The sequence below is a fragment of the Schistocerca americana genome, chromosome 3 (assembly GCF_021461395.2).
Source record: "Schistocerca americana isolate TAMUIC-IGC-003095 chromosome 3, iqSchAmer2.1, whole genome shotgun sequence".
In the NCBI taxonomy this organism is placed as follows: domain Eukaryota; kingdom Metazoa; phylum Arthropoda; class Insecta; order Orthoptera; family Acrididae; genus Schistocerca; species Schistocerca americana.
In genome coordinates, this window is record NC_060121.1 from 350,166,744 (window position 1) to 350,189,269 (window position 22,526).

The following is a 22,526-nucleotide window of genomic DNA, read 5'->3' on the forward strand; positions in this document are numbered from 1 at the left end:
GGCGAGAGACCTGTGAGATCAGAACCATCAACTTACTGAAAATCATGAAGACTGTGAGTGATTCTAAAAGAATATCTGTTATACTGCTGGCACAGACTTGGCAGGAAACTATGGGTCAAACTGAACAAAGCTCACACTGGGCATGACAATGTGCAGATTCTCTTTACAATGGGGTGTTACAGAGTCTCCAGTTTGTGACTGGGGTTCTAAACCAGACAGCGCATTAGAGATGAATACCCCTTGAGTTCCTATCAGGGGAGTTGGAACAACCTCATAAAAGCTGATGATACAACTCGGATTAGGAACTTAGATACTGACATTTAGTTAGTTTTATATATAGTTTTGTATTTTGTATTCTTGTTATATACATACACTAATGTTATATACCTGTATTTTTAAACTGAATGTGAGTCATACAAATAAATAAATATCCCTAAGTCATTCCATGAATTGATGATTGCAGTATGAACAACAGTATGATACTATATGCAGGTGCGTGGGGTACCTAATGTGTTCTGTATTGTATGGTATGCTTATCACACCATGAAGACCTGCTGCCTGGTGACAATGCCAAAGTTCTCTTTCTGCTATGGTTATTCTTCTTCTTTTTAAGATGTAGCCACTTACCACAATGGCTTCAGATACTTTAAAATGCCTCTCCTGGAGCCACACCATAAAGGTTTTCCCTGTTTTAAAAGTTTCAGGCTCTCCAAAAATATTCATGACCTACTAGTGTTCCATTATTGCATGCTTTTCCAGTTCCAGTGTGGATCCAAAGGCACAGGTGGGTAAGGGTGGGCAAACAGCTACTTCTGGATGGGCAGTCTGGAGACACTAGCTCAAGCATGAAAGAAAAGTGTGGGGCTTGGTCGGACAGAGGTGGTCAGTTCGCTAGCAACCGGAACACACACTGGTTGCGCTGGGCAGTGGAGGGTGTTGATTTGGAAGGACAGTAGATTTTCTGCTTTAGGAGTAGCTACGTGAAGGCCTTTATGAGGAGAAGGACTTTTCTGATGACAAGATAGAAGAAGAAACAGGAGTCGAAAGGGCAGGGATCCAATATTAAAATCAGAATTTAAAAGAGCTTTGGGCAAATTATTATTATTATTATATTATATTATTATATTATATTATTATAGAAATTATTCAGATTGTGAAGGGAGACGAAAATTTAATAGTCATGGGTGACTGGAATTCGAGTGTAGGAAAAGGGAGAGAAGGAAACATAGTAGGTGAATATGGATTGGGGGACAGAAATGAAAGAGGAAGCCGCCTGGTAGAATTTTGCACAGAGCACAACATAATCATAACTAACACTTGGTTTAAGAATCATGAAAGAAGGTTGTATACATGGAAGAACCCTGGAGATACTAAAAGGTTTCAGATAGATTATATAATGGTAAGACAGAGATTTAGGAACCAGGTTTTAAATTGTAAGACATTTCCAGGGGCAGATGTGGACTCTGACCACAATCTATTGGTTATGACCTGTAGATTAAAACTGAATAAACTGCAAAAAGGTGGGAATTTAAGGAGATGGGACCTGGATAAACGAAAAGAACCAGAGGTTGTACAGAGATTCAGGGAGAGCATAAGGGAGCAATTGACAGGAATGGGGGAAATAAATACAGTAGAAGAAGAATGGGTAGCTTTGAGGGATGAAGTAGTGAAGGCAGCAGAGGATCAAGTAGGTAAAAAGACGAGGGCTAGTAGAAATCCTTGGGTAACAGAAGAAATATTGAATTTAATTGATGAAAGGAGAAAATATAAAAATGCAGTAAGTGAAACAGGCAAAAAGGAATACAAACGTCTCAAAAATGAGATCGACAGGAAGTGCAAAATGGCTAAGCAGGGATGGCTAGAGGACAAATGTAAGGATGTAGAGGCCTATCTCACTAGGGGTAAGATAGATACCGCCTACAGGAAAATTAAAGAGACCTTTGGAGATAAGAGAACTACTTGTATGAATATCAAGAGCTCAGACAGAAACCCAGTTCTAAGCAAAGAAGGGAAAGCAGAAAGGTGGAAGGAGTGTATAGAGGGTCTATACAAGGGCGATGTACTTGAGGACAATATTATGGAAATGGAAGAGGATGTAGATGAAGATGAAATGGGAGATACGATACTGCGTGAAGAGTTTGACAGAGCACTGAAAGACCTGAGTCGAAACAAGGCCCCCGGAGTAGACAATATTCCATTGGAACTACTGACGGCCGTGGGAGAGCCAGTCCTGACAAAACTCTACCATCTGGTGAGCAAGATGTATGAAACAGGCGAAATACCCTCAGACTTAAAGAAGAATATAATAATTCCAATCCCAAAGAAAGCAGGTGTTGACAGATGTGAAAATTACCGAACTATCAGCTTAATAAGTCACAGCTGCAAAATACTAACACGAATTCTTTACAGACGAATGGAAAAACTAGTAGAAGCCAACCTCGGGGAAGATCAGTTTGGATTCCGTAGAAACACTGGAACACGTGAGGCAATACTGACCTTACGACTTATCTTAGAAGAAAGATTAAGGAAAGGCAAACCTACGTTTCTAGCATTTGTAGACTTAGAGAAAGCTTTTGACAATGTTGACTGGAATACTCTCTTTCAAATTCTAAAGGTGGCAGGGGTAAAATACAGGGAGCGAAAGGCTATTTACAATTTGTACAGAAACCAAATGGCAGTTATAAGAGTCGAGGGACGTGAAAGGAAAGCAGTGGTTGGGAAGGGAGTAAGACAGGGTTGTAGTCTCTCCCCGATGTTGTTCAATCTGTATATTGAGCAAGCAGTAAAGGAAACAAAAGAAAAATTCGGAGTAGGTATTAAAATTCATGGAGAAGAAATAAAAACTTTGAGGTTCGCCGATGACATTGTAATTCTGTCAGATACAGCAAAGGCTTTGGAAGAGCAGTTGAATGGAATGGACAGTGTCTTGAAAGGAGGATATAAGATGAACATCAACAAAAGCAAAACAAGGATAATGGAATGTAGTCTAATTAAGTCGGGTGATGCTGAGGGAATTAGATTAGGAAATGAGGCACTTAAAGTAGTAAAGGAGTTTTGCTATTTGGGGAGCAAAATAACTGATGATGGTCGAAGTAGAGAGGATATAAAATGTAGGCTGGCAATGGCAAGGAAAGCGTTTCTGAAGAAGAGAAATTTGTTAACATCCAGTATTGATTTAAGTGTCAGGAAGTCATTTCTGAAAGTATTCGTATGGAGTGTAGCCATGTATGGAAGTGAAACATGGACGATAAATAGTTTGGACAAGAAGAGAATAGAAGCTTTCGAAATGTGGTGCTACAGAAGAATGCTGAAGATTAGATGGGTAGATCACATAACTAATGAGGAAGTATTGAATAGGATTGGGGAGAAGAGAAGTTTGTGGCACAACTTGACCAGAAGAAGGGATCGGTTGGTAGGACATGTTCTGAGGCATCAAGGGATCACCAGTTTAGTATTGGAGGGCAGCGTGGAGGGTAAAAATCGTAGAGGGAGACCAAGAGATGAATACACTAAGCAGATTCAGAAGGATGTAGGTTGCAGTAGGTACTGGGAGATGAAAAAGCTTGCACAGGATAGAGTAGCATGGAGAGCTGCATCAAACCAGTCTCAGGACTGAAGACCACAACAACAACACATTAGGCAACCAAAGATCAAGTAAGGCAGAAGGGAAAGACAAAATTCCATCAGAATCTCTAATATCATTGGGGAAAGTGGCAACAAAACAGCTGTCCATGTTGCTTAGCAGAATGTATGAGACTCGCAATATAGCATCAGACCTTCGGAAAAACACCATCCACACAATTCTGTAGATAGCAAGAGCTGACAAGCGTGAGAATTATCGCACATTCAGCATAACAACTCGTGCTTCCAAGTTGTGGACAACGATAATGCACAAAAAGGAAGGTAAAGACACCAGATAGGCAGTTCTCACATTGTGGCTGATAATGGAAGCAAGACTGCAGAAAAATCAAGAAATGTTCATATGATTTGTTGACCTGGAAAAAGAATTCAACAGTGTAAAATGGTGCAAGATGTTTGAAAGTCTGAGAAAAATAGGGGTAAGTTATAGAGAAAGACAGGTAATATACAATGTGTACAAGAATCAATAGGGAACAGTAGGAGTGGAAGACCAAGAACGAAGTACTCAGATTGAAAAGAATGTAAGACAGGGATGTAGTCTTTCACTCCTACAGTTCAATCCACACACTAAGGAAGCAATGAAAGAGAAATGGAATGGTTCAAGAGTGGGATTAAAAATCATGGTGAATGGATATCAATGATAAAATTTTCTGACGACATTATAATAACTGAATTGTGTCAACAGCAAGTGAATTTAGTAGCCCTCATGGGTGTTCCTGGTTGGTTGGTTGGTTGGGTTGGGGAAGGAGACCAGACAGCGTGGTCATCGGTCTCATCGGAATAGGGAAGGATGGGGAAGGAAGTCGGCCGTGCCCTTTCAGAGGAACCATCCCGGCATTTGCCTGGAGTGATTTAGGGAAATCATGGAAAACCTAAATCAGGACGGCCGGACGTGGGATTGAACCGTCGTCCTTCCGAATGCGAGTCCAGTGTCTAACCACTGCGCCACCTCACTCGGTGGGTGACCCATCATTGATATGTAATTTCATTTAAAATTCTAAGGCAGTGTCAGCAGTAACTTGTGTGTGCTTTGGGTGATTTAAATGTATCAAACTATTGCACCATCCAGGCAGCATTTTGTCATAAAAAGCATATGCTTTAAACTGCCTGAGATATGCTATTTGGCAAAAGGGGCCATATAACAACTGATTAATCATTGCTAAATTTATTCAGGCAATTAAGCAATGTGAAAGTTGTAAGCACAGTTCTTTATCTTAAATGATTTGTAATCGTTTTTAAGGTACTTGTATAAGTTGTAACATTATTGTTTTCCTGTATTCGATCTCTAAAACTTAACTGTTTTTATACCATCTGTTTCAAAATTACCAGGACGACCTGTTGGGAGCGTTGTTAAATGTTAAAATCAACTTATGTGGCAAAGCCTTGGTGTTCATCAACTACTGTCGGAGGATTTTGATATAAACCAAGCATTGCCACTTAACCTGTCAGTGTGACCTTATATATATGTAGTATGAGTGTTTGACTTAAAAGATCAAATATGTTCAGGTTTCCAGTGTGTGCCTTGTGTAAATTGTTTCATCATCAAATACATTTATCAGGTCTTCTGGTGAGTCTGCGCTCACTTTTTAACCACATCCAGATCCCTGAATCCTACACCTGTACGGGAGGACAGAGACTGAAGTTTATACAACAAATAATTGCAGGTTATGAGTGTAATTAACACAAAAGAGGAAAGTGTGGAGGGCCATTTCAAATCGTTACAAGACAGCTTTCCACTCCTGCTCCTCTTTAAAAAAAAATCTAGATTTAAGTGTTTTCAGTACTTGTCATTATCTGATGGACAACAGCAGTCTTCAATACATGCTGGCATTGCCTGGTTGCTAACACTGATGTTCGGTACAGGCAGCTTCACTGCAGGAGTGAATAACTCCACACAAGTATGTGGCCGAGTGACCTTAAATGCCTGATTTGCCTCAGCGTATGAGTAGTTGGATAATATTGATTTACAGAGTCTTTTTCTCTTCAGTGAAGGCTTAGCAGTCCCAGTTTCAAAAGGATGCTTGTCAAAGCATTTGGCAGAAGTAGGTGGAGCAGCACATCGAATGGTCATTGGAACTGCATAGGTCAGCAGGCCTCTGCACACTCCATGGTGGTGTACCTGAAGAACTGACACTTGATGCAAAACATTAGATTTGATAGGTAAGGCCTAATTTTGTAGTGGAAGAAATCTGCTGCTATATTCTCCAGTAGCTTTGGAACATTGACTTTAAGAGCAAATATGGCACTCTCTTTGAGTTAGCCTATTTGTCTCTTCATAACTTCCTAACTACATGCACACCACTTTGATAGTTAATGTTGAGCTCTTTGGTGGCCAGGCACATTAATGTCTGCATGGGATAATTATTTACTTTAATTATGAACAGTGTGCAGCTCAGTATCACAAGGATTGAAAAGTCATATAATGGTGCCCGTTTCAGTTTTCAAAATTTATATCTGTTGAGTTATGAGTCCAAGTTTTTCTATGAAATCTAACACTTCACGTGAAATTAATATATAATACTATGGAGTGTTTATGATGCTTGCCCACCTGCATTGAGCTGCAGTGCCCAGCGCAATAATACTTGTGCTGGTGTTCTACCAAGACGCTGTGCTATTTCAACCACAGTGGAGTCATTCAGCAAATGGTTTGCTCCTGCTGATCCACCTAAAGAGCAGTATGCCTGGACGAGAATGCCAGCTTTTTCACATGCAGTTCTCAGTTGTTCTTGTCGAAAATATGGATGAAGCTCAACCTAAAAAGTATCATACATCATCAGATATGTTGGGGAAAAAATGACACTCTGTAACTTTATACAGTCAAGATCATATTCTACAAATCTCCAGAAATGATAAAATGTTCCTCACAGCAATTGCAAGAAAATATATTGAAATTAATTGTTAGTGACAATACAAGCAATTATGAACCTACAACAGTTTCTTTTGTCTGACAATGTAATGTCATATGCTGTTTACAAAATTAGACAAATTGGTGTTACCTTCCAAACCAGTACAGATGTGAGCCTATGAAACTGTCACCCAGACTGAAGCAATCACTCTCTGGGGATATATGTATACCTGCACAGTTCTACTCAATATGAAGAAGATACAGGGCATAATTAGAGCATCTAAAGTGACACACAAAGTATTTTATGCGACAGACACCTTATGGATGACTAAATAAACAGCTGAAGTGATGGTAATGAATCCTTACTTGACACAAGCTAAGAGAGACTATGAGGCTTGTGAAGAATGTAATTCATATATGAAACATACTGCTTGTTGCCATATAAAACTCCAGCAAAAACTTTAACAACATTAAAGAGAGCTCACTCTCCATTTTCACCACCAAATGTAAAAGTACATTCATCTATATATATTTTATGACAATATTTCATTTTGATATGATGTCAAGTTCACTGCGGCGAACCGATCAGAGATGGTTACAAAATGGTGATTATAATGTTTACAGATAAAAAATAAATGTACGAACTCCCCTCTAACATTTTCGTATTTCTGATTGGCATTACAAACTAATACCCAAACACAAAAAATACAATTACATTAAAATGAAGTGAACTATTGGCACTAAGTAAAGAAATTTTTTGAATGTTCTCCATTCTGTAGCATTAATTTACTGCTGCTTCAATGAGGAAACAGCCTTTTCATTACAAACTGACTGATCATCTGACCTGATTAACAGCAGGCTTCACAATGTTGTCCTTGTCAAGCAGCTCTGCAAGATGCCGCACAGTGTAATTAGACACTCCAATGGCACGGAGGCAACCGGTGTTGTACAAGTTTGTCAGTGTTTCCCAGGTTTCAAAACGTTCCTTACGATTGACACTGCTGTCCACTGGAACACTTGACACACCAGGCCAGTGAATCAAGTACAGATCAATGTAATCTACACCCAAGTTCTTAAGAGACTTCTCAACAGCTTTCACAGCTCTTTCACGGCCAAAATCAGATGGAGCTAAATTTGGTTTAAAATGCAAATTTGCTATTATTACAATCTGTTATTCAAGTACAAAACAGAAAATTAAAGATACATCTTAATCACCAGCAAGAAATCTATTACTTTAAAACGGCAGAATATGGCTTACATGAAGAGTATAAACATTTATAAAGTCAGAGGTTTACTAAGCTACCCAAGATGCATTTACATGATACTTCCAAAATTAAGGGAGTTGTATGGTAAATATTTTTTGCCAATAAAACATTGGAAGCAATCAGAAATGGAATATCTATAATAATGTGGATGGGCCTTCATCATCACAAACGCAAAAAAGTTTTCTTATCTCTTGCAAGAAAAAACAGTCTCAGATACTAATCGATTATGCTGCCTAATCCATTGGATCTCATCCACCCTCCTCCTCCAAATGACCTAGTCATCAAAATATCCTTTTTCAGCTGCATCCCAACCACAATCTAGTCAGCTTCCATCAGTCCTTAACCCTTACCAACCTAATCGTCCTAAGCAACATATCATTTAACCTTGTACAGTAGGTAAGTGAGAATATGCCTATGACGCGCGAGGTGTGGAGCAGAGACAGAGTTCTTTCCCTTTATCTCTTCTGTCCCATGCCTGCCTGAGAACCGCATTATTGGCCTTCCAAAAAACATTGCTGTATCAGTGGACTTGACTGTCAGCCTTGTCGTGTGTCACTATTCACTAGTTGTGGTCTCATAGTTTCTTTCTTTTTTATTATTTATTGCTCCACAACAAAGGAGATAATTCAAGTGAAACATGAATGCAGAATTCAAATCCACATTAAAAGGAAGAAGCAGATGAAAATATGCAGCCATTGGAGATGTTTTAAATGGGAAATGCCGTGTGGCTAGGGCCTCCCGTTGGGTAGACCGTTCGCTTGATGCAAGTCTTCCGAGCTGACGCCACTTCGGTGACTTGCATGTCAATGGGGATGATATGATGACGATGACAACAACAACACAACACCCAGTCCCTGAGTGGAGAAAATCTCCCAGCCAGGAATCGAACCCGGGCCATTAGGTATGACATTCGGTCGCACTGACCACTCAGCTACCAAGGATGTTTTAAATGAATAAAATGAAATAAGTCTCATAATGAAGGAAAAAAGTCAGCACCTACATGTACAGTACTAGTATTATTGATGCAGTAATTACTGATTCCATTTATGCAAGTGGAGGATTTCACCAACATTATTTAGGAAGACACAGTGCAGAGACAGTTTAAATATTTATATTACTCGAATCTCTTCATGTTGGTCAAAGTTACAATTTTCATATAGGCCAAGTAATCGAAATGTTTCAACTGTCCACTATCACCACAACAGCCTCTATCAAATCTTCTCATCCACCTCTCATGGCCACTGTAGAGAATCCCTTCCATCACACAACCTAAAAATAGAGGCCTCACACTAGATTTAATTTTACTGAATTTATCATGGACCTACTTTTTTATCTAATTCATACTACAGAAACATTTGTATGTCATCACCCACCCCACGCGTAAGAACTATTAAAATGTTCATCACTCAGTTAGCTTATCCAACCAGGCTCTTCCCACAATCCCACATGATCATATCCTGACAACATTTCAAGAATACTTTACCTCCAGCCAAGACTCACTTTCTTTCCCTACATCTCTTACTAATGATACAGTTATTAAATGACAGAGGGCTGTCAGAAAAAAAGCAACATTAGGATTTAATGTATCGTGGAAGATGAGGTCATTAGAGAAAGAGAAAGAGCAAAAGCTCAGATTGAACAAGGATGGGAGAGAAAATAAGCTATGTCTTTTTCGAAGAAAAAGTCTTGACACTTTCTTTAGTCATGGAAAACCCAAATCTAAATGAACTGATTGGGCTTTAAAACTGGGAATGTGAGTCCAGTGTCTCCATCATTGCGCATCTTTGCTTGGTGCCGGCTGTCAGACACACTGACATACAAGCCCTGTTGCAGTGACTATATCTCACAAGTTCATCACAGCCTCCAGTCCCTTCTCAGATCCCTACACTATTTTCAAAACCTCTGTCCCCACATCACTCCTATAAACACACTTTCAGTAAGCCTCCAAAGACCAATAAGTCTAACACATGATATGCCTCAGTGTGGCTATTGCTGCACACCAGTGAAAGAATCTCTGCTGTTGTAAGCCAACACCTTAAACCTATTACTTGCAGATTACTCTTCACTAGGGACTAACCAATTCCTCACCCATGCTACTGAAAGATATTTTAATCCTTGGTTCTCTACTTGGACAAATGGATGTGATTTGGGTTGCTAAACACCAAGGTCATTGGCATCCATCTTTTGATATAACAATATGAGAGTAACTAAAATACTTGCAGAGGCAAAACAGCTATTTATAAAACCACTCGTCAACATGTTGCATACACATTCACTAGTATCTCAAAATAAATTATGGTTTTGAGACCCACACTTACAAAATTCACTTCTAATAATTGTTGTAGGAAAGTTCCTGTAGAATGTAAATAATTTTGCATTGAAGGAGACCACTCACTGAAAATCAGATGCCTTGAGTTGTTGTTGAGCTAGTGTAAAACACACACACACACACACACACACACACACACACACACACACACACACCTATGCCTCTACATGGTACCAGCTTAATTAACGGTGCCAATGCTATTTGTCAGCAGGTGGACTGGTTTGGTAGGGGTAGCGCCAGGAGGGGTGGGTAGAGGGAGGCAGGGAGAGGGACAAGGGGTGGGGATGCAGCCAGTTTCCCAGCTAAGAATGCAGGAGGGAGGTGTGGTAGGTATATGGGATGGCACAATTGTAGCAGCTGGTGGAAACTGGCACTTGCTGAAAGTGATGTGGGGACATGAACTGGGAGAGGGTGACAGGATAGAAGAGGGGGAAACTCCTGGTTGGAGGGTACAAGGACAGTGGGTTACCTGAGACTAAGGCCAGGATGATTAGAGAAGAGGAGGATGTGTTGTGAGGATAACCTCATTTGTGTAGTTCAGAGAAACTGGTGGTGGAGAGAAAGACCCAGATTGCTTGGGTTGTGAAGAAGCCACTAAAACTGAGCATGTTGTGCCATCAGGTTGTCAACTCTGTTCTTGCCATCAATTTGGTGGTGGCCATTCATCCTGGTGGACAGCCAGTTGGTAGTCATACTAACATAAAAAGCTGTGCAGTGTTTGCAGTGGAGCTGGTTTGTGACATGGCTGCTCTCACAGTTTGCCCAGTCTCTGATGAAGTAGGGTAGGCATGTGACAAGACTGGAGTAGGAGATGCTGGGTGGGTGAATTGGGCAGGTCTTGCACCTTGGTCTGCCAAAGGGGTTGGGAGTGGGTGTGGCACAGGAATTGACTAAGATGTTGTGTAGGTTGGGTGGGCAATGGAACACTACTATAGGAGGGGTGGGTAGGATCTTGGGGAGGATGTTCCTCATTTCATGGCAGGATAAGAAATAATCAAGGCACTGGCTAAGGATATGGTTCAGTTGTTCCAGTCCAGGGTGATAGTGGGACACAAGGGGGGGGGGGGGGGGCAGTCCTTTATTGCTGATTCTTGGGAGAAGTGGGAGGATTGGACGTGTGTGGGGTATTGGCACAGAAAATCTGTTTGTGAACTAGGCTTGGAGATAGGGGGTGTAATGCCTGTCATACTGGGCAAATGAGTTCTCATCACTCCAGATACACCGTCCACAGGTGGCTAGGTTGTATCGGAGGGAATTTTTGGTGTGAAATGGATGATAGCTGTTGAAATACAGGTACTGTTGGTGATTAGTGGGTTTACTGTGGACAGAGGTGTGGATGGAGCCATCAGAGAGGTGGAGGTCAACATCCAGGAAGGTGGTGCACTGGGTAGAGGAAGATCTAGTGAGGTGGATGGGAGAAAAGGTGTTGAGGTTGTGAAGGAATGTGAATAGGGTTGTCTTGGCCCTGAGTCCAGATGAACCTGAACCAGACTAGAAGCTGGAAATTTTGGGAGGCCAGGAGGGTTTCCTCTAGATGGCCCATAAGCAGATTCACACATGCAGGTGCCCAAAGGTGTGCCATCAATTTGTTTTTAAGCCTTTCCAGGAAAAGTAGCTGTGGGTCAGGATACAGATGGCAAGATGAATAAGGAATGAGGTAGTGGGTTCAGAGTATGATGGACACTGAGAGATGTAGTATTAAATAGCAGCAAGACCATGGGCAGGAAGGTTGGTACGTAGGGAGGTGGCATCAACATTGACAAGTAGAAATCCAGGAGGTAAAGTGGTGGGGACGGTAGGAAGTTGGTGCAGGAAGTGGATAGATACCTTTGAAGTGGGAGGCTAGGTTTCACACAATTGGTTGGAGATGTTGCTCAGCAAGAGTGGAAATATGACTGATCAATCACCCACTGAGTTTTAAAAGTGAACAAAAAATGCTGTCTTATTATCTAAGGTACAGGAGTTTGTTTCAATGGGTAGAAGTCTCCTCATTTTAAATCACAGTGTGGTATTGGACGTTATCATTCTCATATGTAAAATTCAGACAAATCACTCAGTACTTTGGAATTAGGGATTCAATAAATAATGATTATATCAAAGAAAATAATCACTTTTTGAAAATATAATATAGCTAACTAGATAAGGAAACAACTCACCAAGCAGCAACAAGATTAAAAAGCATATAAAAGCTAAGGAAATGTGCAAACTTTTGTAGCCAGTGGCTCATTCTTCTGGTATATGTGTTGGAGGGATAGGAAGAGGGATGAAGGAAAAGGACTGGTAAGGTTTCGGAAAGGGGGAAAGTTATGGAAAAGTCGCCCAGTACCCTAGGTCAGGGGATTACTGGACGGAATGAGAGCTCTCTGCAGTTTTGGAGGTGACGTTTTTCTGGCCTTGACTCATGATCCATGGGACAAACTTAGCAGCAACACGATGCCTTACAAGATGCTGTGTCAGGATTTCATTACATGATCCAACTGAAATGTTACACTCTTCTGCAATCTCTTGGACAGTCAGTCTTTGATTGGTACGCATGATTCCATTGATGTTCCAGACACGAGTGCCAGCAGTAGATGTCGAAAGGTGTCCTGAGTGACAGCCATCTTCAACTTCTGCCCGGCCATTTTTAAATCGTGTGAACCATTCAAAACACTGAGCATGGCTTAAGAACTCATCACTGTAGGCTTTCTGTATCATCTGGTGTGACTGTGTAAAGGCTTTCTTTAGTTTCACATAAAATTTAATGCAGGCGCATTGCTCCTCTAATTTTGCCATCTCAAAATTCGTAAACTATGTGACACAGCATTCTACTCAATACAGAACTGAACAATAGCTAAAGGACATACAAAAATGAAACTTCCAGCAGATACACATTAAACAGAGGCATTGCAAGGGTGCCAGCTGTGTTTCACTCCAACACACCACTGACGTGAAATTACAAATGATCAAGAATTTTTTGAACAGATCTCGTATGTCATTGTCTTTGAAGCTGCAAAATAAGTCAAAAAGCTAGTTGCCTTATTTTACATCCTAACTCAACCCAGGACATATTTGCCTTTTTTTGTATTATGATATGGGCATTTTTCATTCTAATTCCCAACTTTTACTCACCATAATTGTGACATTAGATTGCCATAGCTTGGCAACTGATTCAAATTTTTGTTGACTTGGGTGACTTCTGATCTGGTGCAGGTTTTTTTATTGTCTTTCAAACCACGGTGCTTATATCATGGCAATGGATAAAACTTTCACAAAACAACAGGACAACCATTAATTACACATATTTGTCTACATTCTTGCAAAATTTGAACCGATTCGTACAAGGCTTAAACACAGAAGTGGCATGTACTGCATTTAGCTCGACTCTAAACCATCATATCTCAACAATGGATAAAGGTTATATGGAAAAAATTAGTTTTGACTTTATCCTTTTTTGTTTATCTTCATGCAAAGTTTGAACTGATTGGTACAAGTTTGAAGTATAGAAGCGGCATGCTTCATAAACATTCCAGAAAAACATAGTTTTTGCCCGTAAAATCCAGCATGTATAAAAAACTCACAAAAAGTGTTTTTTACATGTAAAATCCAAATGAAGTTCAATTTTTGAAAGCTAGCTTTCAATTTTATCATAAGAATGCATTTTTTATTTATCTGATCTACTTCAAACCATTTCTGCACATTCAATTCACATAAGAACACATTTTACATGCTACATTTTACTCGATTTTAAACCACCATATCTCAATAACAGGTAAGGATTACTGGATGAGAAAAAAAAAAAAAGTTTTCACTTTATCCATTATTTACCTTCGTGCAAAGTTTGAACTGAGTCATACAAATTTAAGGTATAGGAAGTGCTCATTTCAAAATCCACTGATAAAAAATGTGTTTTTTGCATGTTTTGGACATAAAATCCAAATGGTTCACATACAAATAATGCCATTGTCTGAGCATTAATAACAGCCCAATTAAAATATTTTGCAAAAGGAATTAATCAATCCATACAATGTGCCTGGCCATGCAACTTTAGTTTGTCAAACCTTGCTTAATACTGTATAATGTAACATAGCTAAAATAAAACATGTGTTTGAATGGCTGTACAAAAGGCTGCTGATCTGGGTCTAACTAGAAACATTTTACCCTTTGTTCCTTGCCCAAATGGGAACTAAGTGTCAGGACAACCCTAATCCCAAACCATGATTCTGCAACATATTTGTTTTTTCAAATATATTAATTAAAGCACTTCTGTTGTTGCTGTTGCATCCAAAAAACAGCTATTAGTAAATTTCTTAGTTGCTTTTTCTAATTACAACACAGAAGAATGTTTCACAATAATTATTTCATTTTACAAAATTAATTTTCATAATTTCAAACTATTGTAACAAGTGCCTAAGTGGTGTATTATTTTATGTTAACTCAAATAAGTCTTTGTAAAATATTTTCTTTGTATGTAAAATATACTTTTATTTCATTTTGTGTTAGGAGTCTTGGCAAGAGAGGTGTTTGTTACACACTTCACTTAAAATTTCTGGGCTGAAGGCCATGGTTGATATGTAAGACTTCCCCTTAATGTTTCAACTCTGGCTGCAGGAGACACCCACAGAGGTGAAGTGACAAATAACAATCAGAACTCAAGGGAGCGCTGAATATATAGGCATTATAGAGAGCACCACAGTCCACCAAGTAATGTTGGCTGCGAGACTATCTCTGATAGTGCCAACATTCTCCACTGAAAGTAATCGATTATCATTCTGCCAGTGCAAAGACGACGTCCATATTTTATCTAATTTTTCTGTTAGAATTATTACGATGTTTATAAATCTCAATAGCCTCCGTATATATGCACGCATGACAGTGTGATATTTTCAATATGACACTCATCTCACTGAATTTTATTTCATGACTACCCTCTTGGCACCCACGTTCTGCCGTGGCCATTTTAAATGTATGTGCCAGACAGCAATTCCTCTTATGTTCAACTAGACAGTTGAAGTCATTAAACTGGAAATAGCAACTGTTAGTGCCTGCTGTTGCTTGAGAAGAGATTTAAGGACTGCCTTCACGGAAATTAAACTCAAAGGACTGGTGGTTGAGGTGGAATGCATGGAGTTGAATACCATATTTATCACCAAAAAGTGTTTGAACCCAAGAACACAGAAAATTATTGTTTGAACAGTACACACGCATGGAAGGCAAGGTATAATACAATTAGCAGTACACAAATGGCTGGTGGAGCCATGCGCTCCGGTTTATGTATTAATTTGCTCCACAGGGGGTGCAGCTGACAGGATGCGCAAGCAACTACTGTCGTATTAGCAGGCCGGGTGGCTGAATCAAACTTCATACGCAAACTATGAAGCAGCACACACACGAAGTTTCATTGCAAAGAAGTAAGCATGGTGATCAAGTCCATTTCTTCTGCAGTTGATGCAGGTTGTTCAGTCATGCAACATACTGCCACCAGTGTGTAGGCCAGGAAATGGCTCGAGTGTGGACAGGTGTAATGCCCACCCCCTGTGAGCAGCCCATGTGGTAGGACAGCTGACACTGGTGCAGTGTCCCTTTTCATATCCAATTCCAACCCCAGACAAGGAAGTTTGAGTGAAGGTGGCAGAACAGGCAGTAGCAACGGAGACCTCAGCTGTGACAGCATGAGAGCCGGGGTCCCACTGGGGCCCCCCTACAGATGGAGGGGGCTCCCCACAGCAGAGGAGACAGTGGTAAAAACATCAGCAGTAGCAGTGAAGAAGGAATGGGCACTGGCTGTGATGTAGGAGACAGCTGGGCAGATGAAGGATGAGGTGTATCTAGTAAGCAGCCGCCTATGTGAGGTCATAGATGATCAACGTGTTATGACGCCCTCCTCTCAGCCATGCAGGCATCAGCCACTGGTACTCTCGATTACCACCAGCACCCATTTCGGCTGGCAGCCAAACCTGCGAGCCAAAATAGCTGTGCCAGGCTGGAAGCATTTCACGCCAATGCCAGTGGACAGTCTTGCATTGGCCTGCGCAAGCAGATGTAGCAGAGTCGGGGGCTGACAACTGTGCAACAACTCTGCCATACTTTTATTGCCAACATGGGTGAACCCATAATAATTGAGAAACTGGTCAACAGATACCTCTGATGACACATCCAAAACGTATATTTTCATCTGAGTCTTAAATGTTCATACTACTTATTCTGCTTCTCCGTTTTATTGGGGGTGGAAAGGAGGAGCTGTGGCATGGCAAACACTACCTTTTTTACAAAAATCTTCAAATTCCCAAGATATGAACTGGAGGCTGTTGATGGTAACTTTTGTATACAAAAGACCTTCCAGTGCAAAAATTTTTGACAAAGAGGAAATTGTTGCTGCTGCAGAAATAGACAGACAATGCACCACATACGGAAACTTAAGAGTAAGCATCAATTACAACAAGCAAGTAGAACTTCCAAAAAGATCCCGCAAAATCAATATGAATTCGTTTCCAAGGCTGCTGTTTATCAGGCCACAGTGACAAAGAAGCACAAAGAGCTACGTGATAGATGGCACACTGTGGGCAGGCTGCAACAGCTCACGTTATTTGCCCATCAATGCCTGGCCAAAAAACATGTCTGCGTGCAGTGCTTTTGTAAGTGACAGAACCCAGTGGCCCACTTGTAATAAAACCATAACCTCAGGCGGAAAGGCAGATGGGACTAAATCCCAAGGAGCAGTGTTTTCTGTAGCTTACAGTAACACTCTGCCCCAAAACAGGAAGACTATTTTGTAATGCGTAGTAATTTCTCAAAAGATCAGAGGCATGGCCCAGAGGTTTGTCTGGCCAGCCATGTTGCACAAAAAAAAAAAAAAAAAAAAAAAAAAAAAAAAAAAAAAAAAAAAAAAAAAAAAACCTTAAAACAGGATCTGTGGCTGCAATTTTAATGCTAGTAGTAGGAAACCCATCAAAAACATTCGGAGCTTCGATGTCTAAATGAAAACAAAGTAATTCCTCTTCATCAAACTATGTCTCTGAACCAATCGGCAAACACATGTGCATGTTGCACTGTAGGTCAATAATGTATCTCATAATTGTACTGAGACAGGAAAAGAGCCCACAACAGTACGCATTGTGCAGCTTTATCTGGAAGGAACGCCAAAGGGTTACAAAGAGACAGCAATGGTTTGTGATGTGTGACTGGTGAAACTTAGACCCATATAGAAAAACATGACTTTTTTTTTAGAGCACAGACGACTGCCAAATCCTGTTTCTCTATCTGAGAATAATACTGATGTGCTGAATTTAAAGATTTAGAGGCATAAGCAATAAGGTGCTCAGAACCGTCTGTATACTTATCAGCAAGGACAGCGCCAACACCAAACTGAGATGCACTATTGCTAACACAAGGTGCTGGCTCAGCTGAAAAGTGACCAAACAAGGGGCTGACTGCAGCTTAGTTTTCAACAACCAGAATGCCTGGTCACAAGCCAGGGACCAGTGGGAAGGAATACATTCCACAATAACGCGTGGAGTCGTCATGCCACGATAGCAGCATCTGGTATGAATTTGTGGTAGTATGCAATTTTGCCTAAAATACCTGTAATTTCTTGATGGACATGAGGTGTGGCAACACGGCAATAGCATCAATATGCTAGTGCAATGGTTTAATGCCAACATGTGACACTTCAAAACCCAAGCAAATGATGGGTGGTTAAAAAAACTGTGTCTTGTCCAAATTTCACTGTAACTCTGCAGACTGTAAAATAGAAAATGGAGCATGAAGGTACTGCAAATGTTCTGTAGAGGTACCAGATGCTATTATTACATCTAAATAGTTGATGCAGCCTGGAATTGATCCAATAAGTTGCTTTAAAAAGCGCTGAAAAAAATAGCTGATGCACTTGCAACACCAAAAGGCAAATGCTGGTATTGATAAAGCCCAAACAGGGTATTAATAACAACAAGGCATTTAGATTCCTGGTTGAGCAGCAGTTGTAAATATGCCCCTGACAAGGCAATTTTTGAAAAATAATGGTGACCCAATAATTATAATTTTGTTAACAGCTTGTCATTGTGCAGCAAAGGAGGTATAATTTACTGGTAGGTTTTTTGACTATAACCAGTGTTGCTGATAATTCACTGGAAGAAACGGGTCAAATAACATCAGGGGATTGAAGAGAATCTAATTCTGCTTTGACTTGATCCTGTAAGGTTACAGTATCAGGCAGGTCCTGAAAAATCGGGGGGTGGGCAGACTGTTTCATCATAATATAAGTCTGAAAATCTGTTACACAATCCAGTCTCGGGAAAAACAGAGAGCAAAATTTAGCAAAGAGAGCATCTATCTGTTAATATGGAACTTGATCAGAAACCAAATGCACTTCATGATTGAGCAGGCAAACTAAACAGATTTTCATTTTAAGCACTGCTGCCAACTAGGAATGTTAATGAACATGCCACAGCCTTGTAAGTCACAGGTGCAGATGCATTTCACATCTAGTATTGATACTAGCTCATTTTATTCTGCCATCTGAAATTGCAGCCAGCCAGTGACAGCATCTGTAAGTTAGTTGTAAGTGTCAGTTATCTGAACACAGGCCATTTTTCCAAGAGAACAAGCATAACAACTTTTTTTTTCACAAAGTTGTTAATAAAGTTAGTAAGTTCATAATGACTATCTAGTGCATGATGGCTTTCCACAAAATTTTGCCTGTGGTGACACTGTTTTTCGATTTTTACACTGTGAAACCACTGACTGACGATATCTCACCACCACCTCTGGCCACAAACTGCATAAAATTCAGAATGAATGATATTTACTATGTGATTTTTTTACCTGGTAATAATCATAATGCCCCACTTATTTCACTCATAAAACAAAGTTCAGTTGCAGCACTCATTCCGAATTATTATTACAGGCAAATGAGTGAATGCATAGAATTCGCACAAGCAAATCTGGATGTGTAATAAGCAACTGAGTACCTTGGTAAAGGAATGCTGTCACTTAACATATCTTTTCTCAATAAGAGTTAAATGATAGTGGCACCTGTGCCATTTTTTGTCACTAATGTTCATAACATGCATCAAAATACCCAGAGATTTGTCTATTATCTGTTATGACATCTTTGAATTTACGTTACAGTTTTAATTATTCATAAAGAAATACTGGTACACTTAAAATAAGTCACAAACATTGGTTATGACTGATTCAGACTGAAGTTAGAAATGGCACTACCAATCAGGCAGCAGGAGTCATACATAATTATCATCTGACGTGTATTAAAAACAGAGCAAATGACATCAATAACAAATGTAAATCACTCTGACACCACAACCAAGACTTTTCGGGGAGCCACTATGCCAATCTAACCTAACTTTTCATTCTACATAAAAATTGAGTTTGCTCTCTGGTTAGCTTTCTTGTAATAGGAATTAGACATTTAAAAATTGGACTTATGAATAGATTTATTGTTTATATCTAAAAACAAAGATGATGTGACTTACCGAACGAAAGTGCTGGCAGGTCGATACACACACAAACAAACACAAACCTACACACAAAATTCTAGCTTTCGCAACAAACGGTTGCTTCGTCAGGAAAGAGGGAAGGAGAGGGAAAGACGAAAGGAAGTGGGTTTTAAGGGAGAGGGTAAGGAGTCATTCCAATCCCGGGAACGGAAAGACTTACCTTAGGGGGAAAAAAGGACGGGTATACACTCGCACACACACACATATCCATCCACACATATACAGACACATGTCTGCTTGTGTCTGTATATGTGTGGATGGATATGTGTGTGTGTGCGAGTGTATACCCATCCTTTTTTCCCCCTAAGGTAAGTCTTTCTGTTCCCGGGATTGGAATGACTCCTTACCCTCTCCCTTAAAACCCACTTCCTTTCGTCTTTCCCTCTTTCCTGACGAAGCAACCGTTTGTTGCGAAAGCTAGAATTTTGTGTGTATGTTTGTGTTTGTTTGTGTGTCTATCGACCTGCCAGTGCTTTCGTTCGGTGAGTCACATCATCTTTGTTTTTAGATATATTTTTCCCACGTGGAATGTTTCCCTCTATTATATAGATTTATTGTTTGTTACTTATAAACAAAATGCATTTATCTACCTAACTTGGTTGTGATAAATATATCTTCTCTTTTCAGGTTGTATTTTGGCAGTAAGTCTTTAAGTGCTAAGCCAATGTCCTCCTCATTGCCATACACTGCAGCAGTGTCTGAAATAAAGATAACACATTTTAAAATATCGGTGGAATCAGACCATACCATGCTTCTGATCGAGACATTTGGAGAGGATCCCAATGTTACACTTAAATTAATTATATCTAAAAAGAAAGATGATGAAACTTACCAAACAAAAGCGCTGGCAGGTCGATAGACACACAAACAAACACAAACATACACACAAAATTCTAGCTTTCGCAACCAATGGTTGCCTCGTCAGGAAAGAGGGAAGGAGAAGGAAAGACAAAAGGATATGGGTTTTAAGGGAGAGGGTAAGGAGTCATTCCAATCCCGGGAGCGGAAAGACTTACCTTAGGGGGAAAAAAGGGAAAAAAGGACAGGTATACACTCGCACACACACACATATCCATCCACACATACACAGACACAAGCAGACATACATTTATTTTTGTTAACGACAATACAAGATAAACATTGAGCACTTCCTAACCGCCACAGAATACACATGCAAAAATATTAAATATGTAGAAGGTAGTATACAAATACCCTTTCTTTAAGCATGTCACAAAAATGTGTTTGTTTTATATTGAAAACGCTAAAGACAAACTGAATTTAAAAAACTGAACTTGGATGGCAATGTGAAACTGAGCACAATTTACATACTCATAATGGAAGCAACACTTTTAAATACACCACACTTATAGCTGTTTAATAATCTGATGGTTGTGATCAGTATTCCTTTGGTGGGGGCATAAATATTTACAATGAATAGTTTCGTGTCAAACTAAACACTAAATACATAAATTAGTGACAGCACACCACTTTAGGTAGATGGTCTGAAAGTAATTTTGAGCAATAAGTAACTACAAAAAACAAACACACTGTCTTTGAAATACAGAAACAAAAGTATAGTACCTAGTATTTTCATTGCTAGTTCAGGAAGAAAACTCGCTGTTTGTTTTGCAATAATGTTCAAAATATCATTTTCGTCAAAATTAAATGTTTGCTGACCTCATATTTCATGGCACATGTCCTTTATTTGTTTATCTTGGCCTCTTCTTCATGATAATTTTCTGTCGAATGCCCAACTTACATTCTGCCAAAGCTATGTTCAAATGGCTCTGAGCACTATGGGACTTAACATCTGAGGTCATCAGTCCCCTAGAACTTAGAACTGCTTAAAGCTAACCAACCTAAGGACATCACACACATCCATGCCCAAGGCAGGATTAGAACCTGCGACCTTAGCGGTCACGCGGTTCCAGACTGAAGTGCTTAGAACCACTCGGCCACACTGGCCAGCCCAAAGCTATGTACCTCAGTTAAGATCATTTCACTAACAGATGGATAGGAGTGAACAGCCAACAGATGGGGGATTTGCTTATACGTCAACACGATGTTTTGTTTCAGCTATTCCTCCCCCCACAAAAAATTATGCTTTTACAGTAAAAGGAAAGTGCACAATCCTGAAACTCCATAACTGGTGCAAACAGGACTGTTATTCATTTAACATATTTCGTGCAGATGTATAAATGTCTTATACACAGGTTACAGTCTAAAGTCTGGACTTGACTATTAGTCATATGTTTCACTGTATCACATCCCCAAATCCCACTACAGCCCCCATGAGATGTTGGGAAGTTACATTCAACTTTTAGATTAAAATCATTCTCTAAAAAACATAGTAATTACAGTTTAGATAAATTTTTGAACTCTTTCCAACACATTAGTATGGAACAAGAAAATAGTTTCCCTAAGTCTAGAAATTTTTCCTTTAGCTCAATTGATGATGATGATGATGATGATGATGATAAGAATGCTGTAACTAAGTATTGTCACATTATAGACTGTCACTTACAACAATATGAGTTTTCAAGCTCATTAAATGAAACACAAATTTTAAAAGTGGTATTTTTTTCATGGCATCAGTGAGCAATATTGTTTTCATTTTGATACAGTGCAGTGAAATCTACTTTCAGTAAAAGTCCCTTTTCCCAACTTGCTTAGCAAGAGCATCTAGAAACAGATAAATTACCTGAGCGATCAACAAGAAATTTTAGTCTCCAGCACTGACAATGTTGAGCACCAAAGGACAAAGTTCGAGACTAGTACTGTGCAATAAGTATAAACACATATGGTGTCAAGCAAAGTTTCATAAAATTGGGAAAGACCAACCATGGTTTGACAGTCATGTTAGAAAGCTGCTATGAAAGCAAAGAGAGCTTCACTGTAAATTTAAACACAGCCAATTCTTCACACACAAACAAAAACAAAAAAGCCAAAATCAGCAC

At 39.7% G+C, this 22,526-nt stretch overlaps 1 protein-coding gene across 1 annotated transcript in view; it reads right to left on the reverse strand.

Moving 5' to 3' along the window:
• The window catches only part of LOC124605652 (uncharacterized oxidoreductase MSMEG_2408/MSMEI_2347-like), a 40,024-nt gene that overhangs the window by 6,896 nt on the left and 10,602 nt on the right, over positions 1-22,526 (reverse strand). The window contains exons 3-5 of the mRNA XM_047137476.1: positions 20,160-20,267; positions 7,329-7,612; positions 6,188-6,392 (exon numbers count right to left, since the gene is read on the reverse strand). Of these exons, the coding sequence (XP_046993432.1) occupies positions 6,188-6,392; positions 7,329-7,612; positions 20,160-20,267 (597 nt within the window). The remainder of the gene's footprint in view (positions 1-6,187; positions 6,393-7,328; positions 7,613-20,159; positions 20,268-22,526) is intronic.